This window comes from Schistocerca nitens, chromosome 4 (genome assembly GCF_023898315.1).
Source record: "Schistocerca nitens isolate TAMUIC-IGC-003100 chromosome 4, iqSchNite1.1, whole genome shotgun sequence".
Taxonomy (NCBI): domain Eukaryota; kingdom Metazoa; phylum Arthropoda; class Insecta; order Orthoptera; family Acrididae; genus Schistocerca; species Schistocerca nitens.
In genome coordinates this window covers 808,912,005-808,933,128 of record NC_064617.1, presented here as the reverse complement: position 1 = coordinate 808,933,128, position 21,124 = coordinate 808,912,005, and the positions used below count along the sequence as shown (strand labels likewise).

General features: G+C 42.4%; 1 protein-coding gene and 1 non-coding gene across 2 annotated transcripts in view; one reads left to right on the top strand and one right to left on the bottom strand.

Moving 5' to 3' along the window:
* The window catches only part of LOC126252586 (beta-1 adrenergic receptor-like), a 41,914-nt gene extending 21,995 nt beyond the window's left edge, over positions 1-19,919 (bottom strand). Inside the window, exons 1-2 of the mRNA XM_049953487.1 lie at positions 19,898-19,919; positions 8,530-8,738 (exon numbers count right to left, since the gene is read on the bottom strand). Of these exons, the coding sequence (XP_049809444.1) occupies positions 8,530-8,738; positions 19,898-19,919 (231 nt within the window). The remainder of the gene's footprint in view (positions 1-8,529; positions 8,739-19,897) is intronic.
* Positions 17,959-18,033, top strand: Trnas-cga (transfer RNA serine (anticodon CGA)). Its single transcript has one exon. It is a non-coding gene; the product is annotated as a tRNA-Ser (tRNA).
* Positions 19,920-21,124: the final 1,205 nt, after the last annotated feature.

The following is a 21,124-nucleotide window of genomic DNA, read 5'->3' as shown; positions in this document are numbered from 1 at the left end:
GTTTTTCGCCAACGAAAACCGCATCACAGACCGCACCTCACAACTGTCGGGATTTTAGACGGCAGCGCACATTTCAAATTCGAATATGGAAACAATCAGACGTACAGAGACGTTCCCGCTGTCATGGATGGATGCGACTAAGCTGCTGAACACGTGTATACCAAAATACAGGTGACTGGCGGGCGCCTAGCGGAGTCAGACGGAAACCTTCCCTACTTCCTGAATAGCCCTGGTATATTAAAGAGCTAACTTCATGGCCTACAATTGCTGTGATCAACAAGAACTCTTCTGCAGACCTGCCACTAAACAACGTTAGTAATAAAAAATCATTGTCTTTATGCTTCCAGGTTTCAGCTAAGTCGAAATGTGATCCATTCCTACTACTATTGGTGAAGTATTGGGTCGCGTAAACTAATTTACGATTACAATGTTACATATAATGGTCAGTCAGGCCTTAATATTTCATTCAGTTATTGACGACTTTGTATATGAAGTTCTTGCTTACACAAACGGGAAGCAATCCAATCCCACAGCTGTATTCTATAAGCAAAAGGCTAATTCATATAAAATGCAATCCATTACCTTTGCGAAGTAATATATTCACTGTGTAATAAGAAAATATCTGTGCACCAAATTTATGATAGTATATCTGTTGTGTGACTATTTCCTGTTCAATTCATGAGTCAGATCGCTATTGAAATTTCTTTTTGGGTAATTATAACTACACATCCTGCATATCATGAAAGTATCAGGGCTAATTATCACTACTTTGGGAGTAGTCTATGCTTCTTTAACAAACACTTCTTTCAAACATAATTACAACAAACAGTTACAAGTATGTTGATTAGGGCTGATATCGATAGTATGGGAACGTGATATTCATAAATAGAAAAAATTAGATTCAACTGGCCTTTAAGGATGCCTTTCTGAAACTCTCTGAGAGCTCAAGGTGGCGACCATACAGACCCACCTGCTAGCAAGAACCACTGCGGCTCTTACAGTCTCGATACAAAAGACCAGATTCATGACGAATGAGAAATATGGACCCCAATTCCTTGAAATAGAAAAATGACCATTTACGAGGATAAAGAATTTCAAGCACCATAGAAGAATTTCAAGACCATATACGAAAATGATCCAGAGAATGCGATAGGCAATCAGATATTAAAAACGGAGAGCTCATATCGGATAACTAAAATCTTTTACTACTAAATTGTATATCCTAGTGTGCGAACCAAGATATTATAATGCTGTGGTGAAAACAGAGTGCTAGTACAGCAGTGAATACCTCTCGATGAACTACAAGCTAGCGATCATAGAAAGCAGAATCATACGAAATATCCTGGGTGTAATCCTATGTGGGACTAGCTGGAAATTTTCTAGCAACAAAGGAGTCTCTCAGCATGTGGGGATCATCTCGTACTCGTATAAGGAAAAGGAGGCTGATATTTCTTCGACACCTGTACAGCATGGACAAAAATGGACTACCCCAACAAATAAAGAGGGAATGCCAAACCTTCGAAGAGCCATTTTTTCAAAAAACACATTTTCAGTGCTATTGGGTTTTCGGTACTCTTTTACATGTCCCAAGATTTGTTCCAAGTACCAAAGTATGGATAAAATGATTCAAGCATTGGTTACTAGGTAGCATGGTCGTTGTACGAGGCACTGATACCCTCTGGAGTTCCAAGAGCAATGTGTCTAAGTCTCTTCTACTTATCCATGCGTAGTTTGTGCGCATGTTTGCCTTTGATTGTATCAGTAAAATATCTTTGTAATGGAGGGTGATAATTTGGGTTTCAAAAACATTAAAATAACTTCAAGAAGAAAGGTAAGCAATGCTTATGTTCCGCAAGATTTACACATGATCATTGAGTTAGCTAAAGGTACGAAATTATAACCTGTAATTTCTATGTACACTACGGAGTTTTTGATTTTAAGTAAGCTGCTTTTGTCTGACTGGCGTGTAAAATCTCCTGATGCTGCACGATCAAAGTGTCTCTTATTCATCCACCTCAAATAACTCTTAAAAGTTCTCAGTCGGCAACAGAAGAACGGAAAAATATAAGTGTATTCAAAGGAACAAAGGCCGTGGCTGATTTATGCCATGCAGTATTTCATCTGAAAGTCCACCCATGTTCATCAGTTGCAAAGCAAAAAGACCTGTAACGAAGTTGCCATTTCATCCTCAACAGCAAAGGTACTTTAAACTTTGCAACAGCTGATCCCAAGAATGGTATTATGTAAGAAATGGAGGTCGATACTGAGTGTCTTTTTCCTTGAACATAAATTCGTTAGCCTCTGGCAAATTTCATACTCATAAAAATGATTTTTAATGATAATAATTCAAAAATTACTGCTGTATTTCTGTATTATATTGTCACAAATAAACAGTAGTGCTTCAGTATTAATAGTACATTCAACAAAACTTTGTTCTTCGCACTTGGAACCAGTTTGTTCCCTGGTGTGGAGCCCAGAACGTTATTCAGAAATTATTTGTTTCCTAATCTGTCTCGTTATTTCTCGCAAAGGTGGGGCGAGGAACATAGCTGTGCTGTAAGCTATCTACATCTACATCTATACTCTGCAAACTACCGTGAGGTGCATGGCAGGGGGTACGTCCCATTGTAACAGTTATTAAGGTTTCTTCCTTTTACATTCACGTATGGAGCGTGGGAAGAGAGACTGTCTGAAAGCCTTTCTGCGTGCAGTATTTATTCTAATTTTATCCTCACGACCACTGTGTGAGCGATATGTAGGGGGCAGTATAGCCCTAGAGTAAACATTTAAAACCGGTTCTTCAAACTTGAATAGACTTTCTGGGGATAGTGTACGTCTGTATTCAAGTGCCTGCCATTTCAGTTCCTTCAGTATCTCTGTGACACTCTCCAATGGATTAGACAAACCTGTGACCATTCGTGCTGCCCATCTCCGTATACTTTCAGTATCCGCTGTTAGTCCCGACTGGTATGGGTCCCAAACACTTGAGCGATATTCTAGGATGGGTCGCACGAGTGGTTTTTAAGCTATCTGTTTTGAAGACTGCACTTCCCCAGTATTTTAGCAATAAACAGAAGTCTACTACCTGCTTTACCCACGGCTGAACCTGTGTGATCATTCCATTTCATATCCCTACAACGTGTTTCACACAGGTATTTATACGAGTAGGCCGATTTCAACAGTCACTCATTGATGTTATAGTCATAGGATACTCTGTGTTTTCGTTTTACATTTCTGAACATTTAGAGCAAATTGCCAGCTGTGCACCATGTAGAAATTTTATCAAAATTTGATTGAATATTTAAGCAGCTTCTCTCACATAGTATTTCATCACAGATAACTGCATAATTTGCAAAAAGCCTGATTTTCCTATTAATATTGACTGCAAGGTTATTAATATACAACAAGAATAGCAAGGGTCCCAACACACTTCACTTCCCTTGGGCACACCCGAGGTTGCTTCTACATCTGACGATGACTCTCTGTCCAAGATAATATGCTGTATCCTTCCTACCACAAAGTCCCAAATCTAGTTAATATTTCTCTTGATACCCCATATAACCGCAATTTTGACAATAAGCGTAGGTTCGGTACTGAGTCAAATGCTCTTCGGAAAACAAGAAACATTGCATCTGCCTGGTCGCCTCGATCCAAGGCTTTCAGTATGTCATGTGAGAAAAGTGCGAGCTAGGTTTGAGATGATCGATGTTTTCGAAAACCAAGCTGCTGGCATTGAGAAGGTCATTCTGTTCAAGATATGTCATGTTTGATCTCAGGATATGTTCTAATATTCTACAACAAACTTTCAAGGATATTGGACGGTACTTTTGTGGATCACTTCTAACACCCAGTTTGTAGACGGATGTGACCTGTGCCTTTTCCCAAGAACTGCGCCCGGTCTTTTATTCGAGGGATCTACAATAGATTGCAGTGAGGAGAGAGCCTAACTCAGCCGAAAATTCAGGAAAGAATCTGTCAGGGGTTCCATCTAGGTTTGGAGCTTTGTTCAATGTTAACGATTTCAGCTATTTCTCAATACCACTGACACCAATACTTATCTCATTCGTCTTTTCAGTGGTACGAAGTTTAAACTGGAGTAGTTCTTCTGGCTTTTCTTTGTAAAGGAATATTTGTAAACGAGGTCAAGCATTTCAGGTTTTGCTTTACTATCCTGAATTTCAGTTCGTGAAATGTCATTTGACAATATTGTGCTACGAAAGTCATTGAAAGCACCACACATTACTCTCTTGACAGCCAAATGTGTTTCATTCAGCGTCTCTCTATTTATAACCCTACGCTTTGTTTTATACCTGTTAAGCAGTAATTGCTGTTTCTTTAGAAGTTTGTTTAGAGTGACCGTATATCATGGAGGTTCCCTCCAATTATGAACTGTTCTACCTGGCACATACCCATCCTGAGCTCCTCTGGATACTCCTGACCTGTGCTGTAAGTTTCAAGTCCCTCTCTGAGCGATGACATTACTGATTTTATCTAGTTTACTGAATATACATATCTCTCTGCTTGTTTTAGTCGTCCTTTGCACTTTGGTAATCATTGGTGTCATAACCGCGTCTTGGTAACTGATACCAGTTTCGATGTGGGCATCCTCAAAGAAGTCAAATCTATTTTTTGCCATTAGATCCAATATACACTCCTGGAAATGGAAAAAAGAACACATTGACACCGGTGTGTCAGACCCACCATACTTGCTCCGGACACTGCGAGAGGGCTGTACAAGCAATGATCACCCGCACGGCACAGCGGACACACCAGGAACCGCGGTGTTGGCCGTCGAATGGCGCTAGCTGCGCAGCATTTGTGCACCGCCGCCGTCAGTGTCAGTCAGTTTGCCGTGGCATACGGAGCTCCATCGCAGTCTTTAACACTGGTAGCATGCCGCGACAGCGTGGACGTGAACCGTATGTGCAGTTGACGGACTTTGAGCGAGGGCGTATAGTGGGCATGCGGGAGGCCGGGTGGACGTACCGCCGAATTGCTCAACACGTGGGGCGTGAGGTCTCCACAGTACATCGATGTTGTCGCCAGTGGTCGGCGGAAGGTGCACGTGCCCGTCGACCTGGGACCGGACCGCAGCGACGCACGGATGCACGCCAAGACCGTAGGATCCTACGCAGTGCCGTAGGGGACCGCACCGCCACTTCCCAGCAAATTAGGGACACTGTTGCTCCTGGGGTATCGGCGAGGACCATTCGCAACCGTCTCCATGAAGCTGGGCTACGGTCCCGCACACCGTTAGGCCGTCTTCCGCTCACGCCCCAACATCGTGCAGCCCGCCTCCAGTGGTGTCGCGACAGGCGTGAATGGAGGGACGAATGGAGACGTGTCGTCTTCAGCGATGAGAGTCGCTTCTGCCTTGGTGCCAATGATGGTCGTATGCGTGTTTGGCGCCGTGCAGGTGAGCGCCACAATCAGGACTGCATACGACCGAGGCACACAGGGCCAACACCCGGCATCATGGTGTGGGGAGCGATCTCCTACACTGGCCGTACACCACTGGTGATCGTCGAGGGGACACTGAATAGTGCACGGTCCATCCAAATCGTCATCGAACCCATCGTTCTACCATTCCTAGACCGGCAAGGGAACTTGCTGTTCCAACAGGACAATGCACGTCCGCATGTATCCCGTGCCACCCAACGTGCTCTAGAAGGTGTAAGTCAACTACCCTGGCCAGCAAGATCTCCGGATCTGTCCCCCATTGAGCATGTTTGGGACTGGATGAAGCGTCGTCTCACGCGGTCTGCACGTCTGGCACGAACGCTGGTCCAACTGAGGCGCCAGGTGGAAATGGCATGGCAAGCCGTTCCACAGGACTACATCCAGCATCTCTACGATCGTCTCCATGGGAGAATAGCAGCCTGCATTGCTGCGAAAGGTGGATATACACTGTACTAGTGCCGACATTGTGCATGCTCTGTTGCCTGTGTCTATGTGCCTGTGGTTCTGTCAGTGTGATCATGTGATGTATCTGACCCCAGGAATGTGTCAATAAAGTTTCCCCTTCCTGGGACAATGAATTCACGGTGTGCTTATTTCAATTTCCAGGAGTGTATTTCCGTTGTGAGTAGGTTTCTTAACTATCTGTCGTAGCCCGTTTTCTGACAAGACATTTAGTAAAGTTTCATAGGCTCTTATCACACCCACTACTAATAAAACCAATTTTCCCAAAACATTTTTGGATTAATAAAGTCTCCAGCGATGATTACAGTATGACTGGGGAACTTGTGTACAAGTGAAACGAGGTTTTCGCTGTAGTTTCAGTTACATCAGGATATGAGTCTGGTTGGCGATAGAAGGACCCACGTATCATTTTATGCCCGCCTCTGATACTGAGTCTTACCCAAACAATCTCACATGCAGCTTGAGTTACTATTTCTGCAGATTTGAGTTTTATTTCTATTGCAACAAATACACCACCTCCATTTTTCATTTGCCTATCCTTTCGACATACACTTAAATTCACCCCAAAAATCTCACTATTATCAGTTTCAGGTTTCAACCAGCTTTCTGTACCTAATATTATGTAAGCTTCACTACTTTTCATGAGCGCTTCAAACTGTGGCACTTTAGTGCGAATGCATGGGCAGTTAACCAGTAGGAGTGTACTACTCTCGCCTACGGGACACATTTCTTTCATCTTATACTGATACTTCTGGGTTTCCTACAGCTATCGTTATCGGGACTCGATGAAGAGTCTCCTATCTAAAAAAAACCTTGTGTGCACCTCACACAATCAGCAGGCTCTGATATGTAGTGCACACCTGACTTATTTAGGGGAACCCTACAGTTCTCATCCATATGGCGCAAGTCCACGGCGTCGCAGTCTACCTTGTCACAGAACTTTCGAAGTCTCTGGTCCAGTCCTTACACTCGACTCAGAACCAATGGGCCACGATCAGTTCTGGAAAAAATGCAGCAAATTGTGTGCTTCGTTGAAACTCCACGCACAAGACTTGTCTTCTCAACCTCCTCTGCCAGTCGCTGGAATGACCCAAGAATGACTTCGGAGCCCAGACGAAAAGCAACATTTGTTCCAACGTGCTACACAATCTGCAGTTGGTCGCATCCTGTTGCCTCAATGGCTGCCGGAACAGCTTCTTCAGCATGTTGAATGAGGCCCCCAGGCATACACACTGAGTGCTCATGGTGTCCTTTCCTGTCCCTAGCTGCAATTACCCTTAGGGGTGCCATCATTTGCCGTGTGTCTGAACTGCGGACTCTTAATAGAACCCTACCCTTTTGCATTTGTTTCCTTCTGACACCGGACAAAACAGGTTTCCCCACAAAAGGTGAAGTGAGTCCCACTGGGTTAGTTTAAATTTCAGAGAAAGACAGCACCTCAAACTTGTCGATTAGGGGGATCAGTACAGCACACTGAGTCATCCCTGTTCCCCGACCCCCATGTACAGGACGTCTAGAGCTACCACTGAGGCGCCACTCGCGGTCAAATGGACCGGTAATGACAGGTGCTGTACCTTCTGCAGAGCACATGGGATACACAGGAGAGGATGGCACTTGAGTTACCTATCGTACAGGTATGACAGGTACACGACTCTCGGGAGTTCTTCCAACAAACCGATTTGCAGCAGCTGTCAGTCGTTTGACAGGAGTCAGGGCAATTTCCTGCTCCTTACGAAGTCAACCAACTCATTCCGTAATTGAGAACAGGATTCACAGTGGCTGCTGAAAGTTATGACAAGGTATCAGAAAATCTTCCCAGTTTTTTTAGATAAAAGTACGTTAAGTACGAAAAGAGATACATTGTCTTTTTATTCCCCTTACAAATTTGAGGTTTGGCACTTAGCCGCGCGGGATTAGCCGAGCGGTCTAGGGCGCAGCAGTCATGGACTGTGCGGCTGGTCCCGCAAGAGGATTGAGTCCTCCCTCGGGCATGGATATGTGTGTTTGTCCTTAGGATAATTTAGGTTAAGTAGTATGTAAGCTTAGGCACTGATGACCTTAGCAGTTAAGTCCCATAAGATTTCACACATTTTTGTTTGGCACTTAGAACGTTTGACATTCCACTCTCAAAAGGAACTTGTAAAGACCTTCAGAGGTGTAATACCCGGGAAGCACACGTCGGAGAATGGGACGTGATTCAAAACAAAATACAAAGTTTATAAGGGTTTCAAGTCGAAAGAAGAACTACAAAGGCCATAAGTTCATAGCCGGAATAACAAAGGCAACAGCACAGCGATGTTATGAAGAAGATTTGGAAACAGATTAATCTCCGTGCAAAGAGAACAAGCTGAAGTTGTAGCGTGATCATAAAGTGGTGAATTAGCCAATTAAAATATGCAGCTTAGTGGAAAAAAGATAAACTAAAGAAATGGAGAAAAAATTGGTAAGACATTTCGTCTTCCTCCGTGAAATATTTACTCGGTTCTTTCGACAGTATGGCGCCACTTGGATCTCTCCTTGAATATGTGTGCTTTGTGTGACCTAAACGTAGCTGTGGCCTAATCCGTAGCCGAGACCATCTATAGCTAGCGCATACACGAAACCTACCTTTCTCTCTTTGGCGAGGGCGAAACGCAGCCTGCGCTGCTGCGTCTGTCGCGGAGGCGGAGACGACTGCGACGAGAAGCCGGCGGACGGCGGCGGCAGCGAGCCGGCGGCGGTGGCGGCGCCGCCCCCCGTGGGAGTCACCGGCAGCGGGAGCGCCGGGGGCGGCTTGCGGCGCCGTGACCGGAAGGCGCCCAGCCCCACGACGCCGCCTCCGCCGCCCCCGGCCCGGGCCCCCGGCGACGACGACGCCGCCTTCTTCTTGGACCGCGAGCGCGGCGTCAGCATGGGGCACTGCGACTCGTTGGAGCGCCGCGGCAGGCTGGACGTGGCGAAGCAACGGGTGCTCGACCCGGTCTGGCCGCTGCACTGCGAACACAAACATAGCGACCTCAACCTCCAGAGCTGGACACCGCACCGCACCACAACACACTAGTCAGTGTACACGCATTAAGGGGACATGCTTCTGAAAATGACCAAAAATTAGAAAAAAAATTTCTTGGTCTATAGAAAAGAGCATTTGATGCTGATTTCAAAAATGTATAGTTTATGGGCATTGTCATTTTCCGTTCGTTCTAAAATTGAGATTGCCCGTAATGTTGCACAGGGGCCACGCCCATATGTCAGTTCGAAGTGCGTCAGAATACGTGAGGCATTATTTTGTCCTTCCGTTTTTTCCGTCGTTAGTTACGGATTGTTAACACAGGTGTATTACAGAAGGCACTGACTCCCGGAACCAAAGTACAGGCATGTCTAGAAGGCTATGGTTCGAATGTAAACAAAGATCTTAGAATATATGATTTCGGAATTTCATACACGTGTGGTTTTGTAATAACTGTGTATTGTTTTGTTTCTGTGTGTGTGTGTTTCCTGTGCTAAAAATGCGGAGAGTAAAGAAATTTGGCCCCAAACGAAAGTTTCGCGGCAACCAGCTCCAAACACAACCGAATAATACACATCAGTTGCTTCAAAAGTCGCCCACGAAAACTGTGTCTACAGGCAGTGCTTCTAGACGTTAACTTTCGCTTTCTAGATGTAATAATAACTAGCCTAGTAGTATTGTGAGCAGCAGTAACGACGGAAATGTTATTGTGAACCTAAATATGCTGTCAAGGCTTTTCAAGAGTGCTGTCAAAAGTAAGTACTACAATTGTGAAGATTGTATTGACGTTTCTGAGGACATTTCAGCAAGGAAGGGTCTTTCGAGTCGGTTAGCGATTGCCTGTAGCTCGTGTAAGATGCACAGTGATAAATGGCAGATATTGTAGCAGCCTTTGATGGATCTTGGCAGAAGAGAGGTCACATTTCTTTAAGTTGGGTTGTAACTGCCACATTTATTGAAACTGGTAAGATACTAGATTATGAATGTCTAAGAAAGCACTGACAGGGTTGTTCAGGTAAATTTATTGGCATCCATGTTTGTGTAAAGAGCTTTGATGGCCCAAGTGGAAACATGGAAACGAAAGGAGTTCTAAACATTTTTAGAAGATTCGAGGTTAGTCATGGTGTGAAGTATGTAGGCTGCCTTGGGGATGGAGACTCTAAAGGACACATTACTGTTGTTAATGACAGACCATATGGGGACACACTGATAGTACAGCTTGAATGTATTCGGCATGTACAAAAAAGAATGGGAGCTGAGCTGAGAAAATTATGTGAAGACTTCAGTGGAAAAAACAGTCAGACGGAAAACACATAGGTGGTGCAGGTCGTCTTCCAAAAAGTGAAACTGATTCCTTGACTCAATATTATGGACTAGCAATAAGGAGAAATGTAGGAGATTTGTAGAACATGAGACGAGCTGTTTGGGCAACATGGTTTCACAGAATATATGAAACCCCACAGCATGGTTTGTGTCCAAAAGGGGAAGATTCGTCGTGCAAGTACTGGTTGAGCAATGCTACAGGCATACAATATACCCACAAGCATTCCTTACCACTTGCTGTAATAGAGGCAATTATACATGGGATCTCTCAGAATGCAAATGAAAGCTTCAAAAGCTGTATATGGGAGTGAATACCTAAAACTGTTTTTGTTGGGCTGACAGTACTGTATATTGGTGTAATGGATGCAATAGCAACATTCAATGATGGTACAATTTCAAGGACCAATGTTATGAAGAAATTGAACATCCAGACAGGAACGAATAGGGCTTCAGCTGTAACTGCTATTGATAAGCGGCGTTTAACCGAAGCAGAGACAGCTACAGAAGCTGTTACAAAGGAGTGAAAGATAAAGAAAAGAACAAGGAGATAGAGAATGGAGGATAAGGAAACAGGAGGAAAACTGGAGTATGCAGCCGGTGTGTTCTAAACGGGCATAATATCTCTGTAAATTTTCTTTTGCGATTTACCGAAAACTTGAATTTTCATCATTCAGGTACACTTTTCTCCTAAATTACTGACGTTAAACTCACATAAATTGGTACATATATTTAGAATGACCTCTTCTACCTCCCTTGCCTACTATTTCCTGAAAAATTTATAATATGATGATGAAATCAGTGATATCTGAGCTACATTTTTAAATATTAATGTTGTAGTAAAATAAATTACTAGTCTTTGTCACAGATCAGCATCAGGGAAGGAAAGTGGAGGCATAAAACACTTACGTTAATGCTGTCTGTACTCTGACTCCTTTTACAAGATGCACAGTCAGTGGTTCCAAAGAAAACGGGACTGCACTGAAATAGTGGTAGATTATTATACTATTATAAATATTGCTGTCAATACCAAAATATAACAAATATCTCAATAATTGTTTGGGAAGTACTTTGACTAATGATCCTAATAGTGTATAAGAATTTTGAGCAATCACTATTTATAGATCAGTTGCACTATGAGGGTGAAGATAATGCTTAAAATGCAGCCCATTCAAGGGCATGTCCCCTTAATGTCTATACATTTATACAACAGGTACACTCCAGGGAACAGGACATTAAATCATTGATAATAGCCTAATGAGGGTGACAAATTTATGAATGACAATGAAATGGCAGAAATCACCTAACATGAAAGAATACAGCAGTCCCACCAAAATACTATACAACATCATACACATTTATAAGTGAAAAGTACAAAACTGTAGATGATCTACAGCATTAATTTACTTCGTCAACAGGTTATCTTCCATATAATCTAGGAATAAATTAATTTAGCTAACCTGGATATAAAATCATCGCTAGGAGTTATCCACATTCCATTGTTGTACAAAATATGCTTATTTTCTGCATGTCAATCGTTGGATTATTTTGGCAATGTTACCCATTTTCAGGTATGTTAAACAACAAAAATAATGACAACTCGGTTCTGCTCTTGTGTTTACAATATTACAAAATTGCATGGTGTCACTTAGTCCTCTCCATGAATATGTGTCTGTGTTTTGTGTGTACCTAAACCGTCGCTGAGACATGTTTTTATTTGCTTATACTAAAAAATTTCTATAACACACCATTTCTCGGAGTTACTGAGTAAGAAGTCTCAAAAGAACTGGCAGTTCCCTGTCATATATTAATGCCCTATATCCATGCTGTCTTCCCTATTAAAATTTTAAGAAATTTCATTTGTCTGAATCTCCTGTAGTGCAATTAAAGGCCTTCCACGATTTTAAATATAATGTATACATAAAAAATTTCAAAGCATTAAACATGAAACATTAATGAGGATTTTATAGAAACATGCACCTACCTCTGCGATGATTTAAAGGAAAGAATAGACGACAAGTTTTTAAGCATTGACCTTCATTTTCCTATAACTCTGTCCTTAATTTTATCGTTCAAAGATATGAAGGTGGACGGCATTGCACAAAACAGGTTGAAATGGGCCCACACCTTTGTATTTCCTGTGCTATAATGGATAGCGATAAGAGTGTGTCTAACGTTGCTGTTATACAGGATCATTCAGCTGCCCCTACCTATAGGTTTTCTGCAACATGCAACTCCTTCAACAATCGCATGCAAGGTTTTCACACTCTCTCGCTCGCTGCATGGGAACTATTTGTCCTACAGCAAAAGCGAATGGGACTTTTTTTGTAGGAAATTTAATATGGTTAAATTTTATACTGGGACACATTTTCGCTGGAAGCAACCGTTTTCGCGTTTGAAGAACACTTTTGTACGTTTTTCTTGAATAATTCGAAAACTATGGCTTGTGGCGAAAATGTATCCCAGCACAAAAATTTCCTGCAAAAAGATCCTGTTCATTTATTCTGTAGGAATAATAGTTTGCATGTAGTGAGAGAAAGAATACAAAAATTTTATGCTTAGTATTTCAATGCGTTACACGTTGCATAAAATGGTATGGACAGCTAAATCTCTCTGTATGTGTGACGATGATGATGCTTGGTTTGTGGGGCGTTCAATTGCATGGTCATCAGCGACTGTACGAAGTCCCAATTTTTTTTTTTTTTTTTTTTTTACACAGTCTAATTTTTTACACAATCCAATCGAGCCACTGTCACGAATGATGAGGTTGAAATGATGAGGGCAACACAAACACCCTGTCCCCAGGCAGAGAATATCCCCAACCCGACCAGGAATCGAACCAGGGACCCTGTGATCCAGAAGCAGGAACGCTAGCGACTAGACAACAATCTGCAAACTGTATGTGTCATGACTGCTATTTCGGACATCTCTGAAAGTACAGACATTAGACACATAACAGTAATATCTACACTATGATGGCGATTCATAATAAATATTCAGTGTGGATGCACCCAAAGACCGGCCTCTTGCGGAAATCCAGTGAAAGAACCACGAGCAATGGGATCGTGGACAGAGGGCACTATGGAAACAGTGTGCACCAAGTTGAGATTTGATTTGGATGGGAGTCGTGCTCGTGTAGCTGAGGCAGTCAAGGCAGCTGCTCGTGTCATGTGAGAAACCAGGATTCGAGTTCAGATCCCACACAAATTTTCGCTTGTCGCCCTTGAACTGTTTCAATGTCCACATTTGAGTGAGATCAGTAATTCACTTTCCACTTGTGTCTAACGTGCATCTCGATATACTTCTTGTTCTTATGATATTTCTTGGCTGTCGCAAAACATATGTTTTATATGTTACTTTGTGAATCTACCTTGATGTTTGGGGACTTATATTCGATTTCATTTATTATTTTCTTTCATTTTATATACTTTAAATGTGAAAATTTCATACACATTCTCATTTGTCATGTGAAAGCTTTAATTGGCTCAGGCGGATTATCTTGCATACTATACCAAGTATCAACAGCTGATATTATTCTCAACAAACACAAATTATTAAAAGATCTGATATAAAAACCTATTTTCAATATCCTTAAAAAATTATACTTTTCAAAATGTCCTCATGATTTAAACAACAGTTTCTATGTAAATATCATTCCAGTTAAACTATATCGGTTGGATAAAATACGGTTGTAATTCATACTAGACTTTCTTGTCAGGGGTTCACCATATTACATGCCCTCCATAAAATCTCTCCGCATCTCGATCGCCTTCCTCCACAGAGATGGAGGACAACACAGCGAGCAATAACATCTATATCGACATCGACTTTTAACTATTGACTTCATCAACAAACGATTTAGCTGCTGTTGTTCTCTAAGCTATGTCCGGAAAAGTAAATAAATAATTTCTTTGTCTGTTTCTCTTGGACCTAGATGTCAGAGAATCTTATTTTTGTTAATTTAATCAATAATATTTGTAATTAGACAATGTGACAGGGTTGTAAAGAATATCATGAAATAATAAGAAGACAGCGACCGATGGACAAAAATTAGCTTATGTTGTATAAATAAATTAATTCTGAAGAACATTCACAGTTATCTCCTAATCGTTTATACCAAGCGTCGGAAGAACCTGTTACTGTACATATTTCTTTTAACAGTTTTCATGTTTTCTGTCATCCCTTACATCCTGAGTGCCAGTTATTTGGATTTGCACTTGTGTAAACAGTATCCTAAAATTCGCCACAAAGGATGCTTGGTAAATAGGTTGAAAGAAACGTGAATGGCTTAAAAACAAACAATTTGTTATTTAGTTTGCATACATAACAAAAAGTACTGTTTTAACATGAATAGATGTCGTTCCTCGGACGCGTAAGTACACAGGTTTTCTACCTTTGTGATGTCAGAATGGTTTATTCCCTTTTATTTTTTCACTACACCGATGAACTCAATCATTATTTACTACTGATGTTATTTTATCATTTGTCTCTGCATACTGGCATTCAATTAGTTGTCGAATTCTGTGATGGATGTGCCCAAGTCGGGGATTTGTGTGTCAAAAACAATTAATTTCATGCCACGGTCTGTTCATTCTTCTTTGTTTTTAAATATACGTACAGTTAATTAATTCTTTAAATGCAATCGTTGAGAAATCGGGATGACAATAAACTTCCGTTTCAGTGAAAATTAAGGAACAGCTGCTTAAAATATTTTATGAAAAAATGGAGGTCGAAATGGAAATCTGCAGGAGCCTTGCTTTGTTTCCTCTACACAACTGACGATAAATAAAAATAGAAATCAAACTGAGTGCAGTCATAGATGGTGTAGATATTGCGTTGGTTGCGTGGGTCATCCAAACCGTACTGTGCAACACAAACAAAAGGTCGCTTTTCTGAAACCCCACAATTGTCTCCCTTCGCGACGCAGGAGTTCGAAATTTGGACCAAAGATGGCTACAACATTCCTCTATAATGATACCGAAGTGTGGCTCCCTTTGACCTCACGGTATGGCGACGCCCCATACATTAAGGTTTAAACGCAAAAAAAGGCTGGACTCAGATGTTGATGTGCTGTGTAACGTAGGTTAATGATGTCAAATTGGCAATATACTTTCACCACAATGCTGCCCAACGCCACAGTGGACCTGTCATACAAAGAGAAGGTACACAAATCCACCTCTTACCCACATTTCATCCCTCCTTTTCACGCGTCTGCGATTGAGGTCAGAAAGCTGAGTTCCAATGTTGAAATCATGTGGTTTCCTTATAGGAGCCCGAGGGAAACGTTTCACACTCATTGCTGCACAGAATAGAAACGAAAAGAACTTAGCAGGTGGCACAAAAGGCTTCAATGAGGCAAGCCTTATCCTTGGGGCTTTGATTCCACACATTTCCATCTCGAAAACGACAGTTCGCTGAGTCATGAGAAAGGGGACAATATTCATAACAATGTTCGACACCGTTGACACCAGCTGGACGATTCAACTCTTCTGTAAGAACGTCGAGGGTCTGCAACGCCAATGAACGTTATCTGACCCCTTTGGTATGTACTGCAACATAATTATTTCGCTGTTACGTCCAGTGGAACCACAAGGCGGGCATATGAACATGGTGAACGTGATCAGAAGCAGCAAAGAGTATTTACGCCTTCTCAGCCCTCCTGTTTCATACCCTGCTGCTGCGTCATCATGAGGGGGGTAGAGGGTTGCAGTTTTGTTACGCACATTAAAACTGGGGTGACCGAGCGGTATTAGGTGCTACAGTCTGGAACCGCGAGACCGTTACGGTCGCAGGTTCAAATCCTGCCTCGGGCATGGATGTGTGTGATGACCTTAGGTTGGTTAGGTTTAAGTAGTTCTAGGTTCTAGGGGACTGATTACCTCAGAAGTTAAGTCCCATAGTGGTCAGAGCCATTTGAACCACTTTAAAACTGTACTTCCACAGAGGCTTAGACAACCATTCAACTGGGTGTCGCTCAATTTATGCTGAGTGCCTGAGGGCAGGCAACCCCTTTAACAAGCCTTCGATTGCTCATGTCTACAAGCATGCGTTAGCAGCAGCAGAGCGCCCATCAGCTGAGTGACTGTCGACGTCTCTGTACAGGTATATTTTGAAAGTGCTCAACAGAGGTGCGCAGGTGGCACCAAGATCGCTGCTCGACCGGAGGTCTTAGAGGCACACTTTGCCTATTTATTCAGTTACGTGTTGTAAGTGTACTGCCACATCTCTGGTTTAGTTGTGGAGTTTCTTCGCGGGGAGCCGCGTCCGGGAGTCGAGCGTTGGACACGGAACTGTTATGATGTGTGGTGTGCAGTCTGCATGTAAGAAGCATTGTTAGTATTCAGGCTGAAGTGTTGCTACAAGTGATATTACAGTAAAGTGATTAAATATGGAAGTAATTCAGAGGAAAACGCATCAAGATGTAATTAAAAATGAGCAATGCCACCGATAACGTATTTTGTGTATCCTCTCGTTGCGTGTCGCACAGTATCAATCATTCGCGCCGTGTTCGGTCTCCCAGAATGAGCTGATGTGAATCAGTAGTTATTAGTTACCATAAAAGAGTGCAGGCAGGTGTCAGTGTCTTGTAGCGAGCGTGAGGACGTGCGTTCGATCATCGCGTTTCTGCATTATCAACAATCAGCCCAGCCGCGACGGTTACGCGCACGCTCGTACAAGTGGGAACTTAGAGCTGAAAAATTAACTTTACGAACAGTGTTACATCATTACTAGTTGACAAGGAGGACTATTACCAGATATCTGTATGTGTGACGAGCTTAAGAACTTCCGTTCGATCATTCGGCTTCCGCATCATCAACAATCACCCGCGTCGTGTCGGTTACGCGTACTCTCGTCCGAATGATATTTTGGACTGTTAATCATCAAGGTTGTTAATTGGGATAAACATTTACGATTTAGAGTGTAAACAGTGCAACCTGTGGTTTCCATACCGTCTCAGAATACAGATGTTCATACCAGACATAAGACAGTGGCTCCCCTAAATCCGCTTGCATATTTCGATAGATAATTTCTGGCAAACCAACAGCAGTGTGAAGCAGGACAATACGACCGTCGCGGGATTATCAGGTACGTGTTGTGGACAGAGCACACGGTCACGAAACGAGAAACCAGTTTAAGGTACCACCCCACCCAGTTGTACCCCCGGGCGTGTTACAGTGTCGATATGCACATCTCCGTATTCACGCCACAAGAGGTCATGAAGTAAGAGGATTCAGAAAGCATAAGTACCGTTTGCTGCTTAGGATCATGTACAAAGCTCGTCGAGTGGTTTTCAGTGGTCCCTAATGGTTCCCCACGTATACATCCTGGGAAAAAAATTACTCTTGCACTACGTTCCAAAGGAGTCCGATTACTTTCATTAGGGTTCCAGCCCCAAGTTGTCCTTAGAAAAGGGTTGCCCCTGGTAGGGGGGTGTCAGCAGTGCGGAACATTATCAAGTATCTTGGCCTGTTGCTCTTCGCACAGTTGAACTGCCGTTTCCGACCATGAAGCATGTGGAAATCAACTCCCCAAGGGAATGGGTGATTTCATTGACAAGTCTTCTGGACCACGAGGTGTCTGAAGTACCTTCTTCTGCCACCAGTCAGAAAACGAGTGATTTCTACGCTGGGCGTCACTGTTCTGACAGCCATCACAGAGCCGTCAAACGGAGGGATAAATGGTGGTTAAAAAGGGATGTGGGGACACAGCGGAGGGGACCTAGTATCACGTGCTTGGGTAGCTCAGTTGGTAGAGCACTTGCCCGCGAAAGGCAAAGGTCCCGAGTTCGAGTCTCGGCCCGGCACACAGTTTTAATCTGCCAGGAAGTTTCCTAGTATGACTTGTTCACGGTGGCGTTAGGCAGAATTATACTAAAATTTAGTGCCAACTGTGAAATCATTAACCCTCTTTACACGTTAAATGTACTTCTTACACGTTACATCGTTTCTTTTCTCAGATGTCGACACCTTACCGTTTGAAGCGTGGCCGAGCCAGAGGATAATGTCGCAGGGCGCCACGTTTCCGGACAATTACAGAGGAAGGTTGTAGCCACCTTAATCTAAATTTCTAGCTTCTGCGTCACAATGGGAGACAATTACGTGGTCCTCCTGTCATCTATTTTTAAATATTCATCTCAACAGAATGTTGCACTGACGCATTTCAAAGTGAGCTATCACATGAAGAAGGCGCTAGAAGCCGATATCGTGATCACAGTAAATAGGTAATGTGATAATAGTAACTGTTACCTTATAAACTACCACAGGACTGTGGACACGAGTAAAGAGAAATAACCTATCCAAGTGGAGTGTACGTGACTGTAATTGAAGTACACGTAGTGTATCGACTTGCTTGATTTGGATAATAAGGGACGGGAGACAGCAAAACTTGGCGGCGGCATTCAGTCTCCTTTCGAACAGCACTGGCATTCACGTCACTCTCCGACAGCGTCATAAGCACTCACTCCATGAGACACTACAGGGGAGTGAAAACATAACCCAAGACAATGTCGCAAAGTCTGACGATTAGGAATTTTACGCCGCCATGTCTCCTCTCCCATTCCCGACAAGTAATGGCGGTGAAAATTTCTGCCACCAACAGGATTCGAACTGGATTCCTCCGAATTGTTCAGAGGGCTCTGAGCGCTATAGGACTTAACATCTGAGGTCATCAGTCCCCTAGAACTTAGAACTACTTAAACCTAACTAACCTAAGGACTTCAAACACATCTATGGCCGAGGCAGGATTCGAACCTGCGACCGTAACAGTCGCGAGGTTCCGGACTGAAGCGCCTAGAACCGCTCGGCCACCATGGCCGCCTGGATTCCTCCGACTCGACCGCCACAGCTAGGCGATCGTAAGCGAATTCAGGTGGGGAAGCGGGATCGCATGATAAAACAGTATGAGAGACGGTATACTGGTAATTTTTACGTTATAAACCGTCTGACTACAATCGAATGAAACACAATTTTCGTGTCATTCGCCTTTCGCCTTTGTTTTCTGCAAAGCATCTTCAGTGGCCTGGAATATGTACATATTTTTGCAGTTTAGTTTACATCTTAGTCAATGTACCTATACGTTATAAACTGTTCTGGTGGTTGGTTTTTGCTGTTATGTAGTAATAGTTTGAACTTTACTTACAGGTTGCTTGGAAGATTTTCTACACATTATGCTCATGTTTAATTTTTGGTGTTGTTTCATTTTTTGTGTTGTTCCCTTCTTATAAATGGAGCGTAATATGCAGAAAATCGGCCAAGCATCCTGTAAGTACAGTTCAAAATATTACTGCATAATAGCAAAAACCAACCACCTGAACTGTTTATAACCTATAGGTACATTGACTAAAATATAAACTAAATAGCAAAAATATGTACATATTCCAGGCCACTGAAGATACCTTGCAGAAAAAGGCGAAACGCATATGGCACGAAAATTGTGTTTCATTCAGTTGTAGTCAGACGGTCCATAAAGTAAAAATTATCAGTATACCGTAACATTACACGCAACTGAAGAAGACAGGACTACAAAAATTAAAGATGTCTGAAAAGCATTGATCCACGATATGATCACCGGCTGACACTAAAGTCACTTCATACAGTTTCTGAGCGTTAACTTACGTTATAACGTCATCTTTTGCAATCTGACGGCGTGTAGTTAGCAGAACCAACTCACCTGTCGTGGCTATTGCAACCATGATCTTAATACATGCTCTAGAAAGAAAACGTTTTAATTCAAAATCAAAACTAACACATGCATGAGGTGACCTACCACGATCCTACGCTTGTTCACCGTTCCAGTACTAGTCTATTCCGATACAACTTTTATTATTATCAAAAACTTTCTCCTGGCTGGTCACCGGGATTGTACCATCCCTAATAAAGCTTAGAGAGGTTATTTATGTCTATAGGACATACACATCTGTAATAGTTGGCTTAGAAAGGAGCATCCACAATTTGTGCGTCACTTACCTTTGATGAGATTTATTACGTTACTCGGGGCTCATGTATCTTGAATAAATTACTTCAGCCTGTTACTGCTGAGTCTCACGTCACATGGCGACTTTCTTCTATGCTACAGTGTGGCAATGACATATTTATTTTCGAATAAGGAGAGGTGATGGCTACTGCTAATTATAATACCACTATTGTTTCGATTAGCGTTTGCATACAGCCTTGAAGTGAGCCCATGCCGTGCGTCATGTAGCCTCTTAATATTCCATCAGTCGAATGTGGACATAAAGAAGATAAAAGAACGTAATAGATCCTCATCACAAGCTAATGTTAGTAAAGATAGGGTTTCAAGACTTCATTCATCACGCTTGACACCACTCTCTGTCTTAATGATCTCTGCAAGTGTCTGCCCGTTTACGTTACACAGGAATATGTAGTTACATTATTATGAACGACTTTAACATTTTCATTACACACTGCCTCACACTCAATGTAAGATGCAGTCAATGTCAAAAGTGTTCCGTAACGTAGATGTTTGGCTCTGGACATCTTTTCGAACTGTCTAAGCAGTGTGCGATAGGTTAGAAAGAATTGAATATTCAACACGATCAATTTTTAAATAATCTCTAATATTTCAATTACACACATAGAGTATTCGAATTCGTAGTTTGGCTAGGAATAGATAATAGGAAGAATGTCAGCAAAATCACATCACATACACGAAATCTTGTCACACTCACACAGATTTCTTGATTTTGAAGCTTATATCCTGAAATTATTTAAAGATAGTACGAAGTTTGTAGTTATTTATTTATGCTACAGTATTTGGTAATTACGTTGTTATAGCCGCAATATCAAATTCTGCAACGGATATATTTTTAAGCATCCAAACCACATCATATTGGTATCTCTTATGCAGTACATGAAACCTGAGGAGCACCCAAGGTTC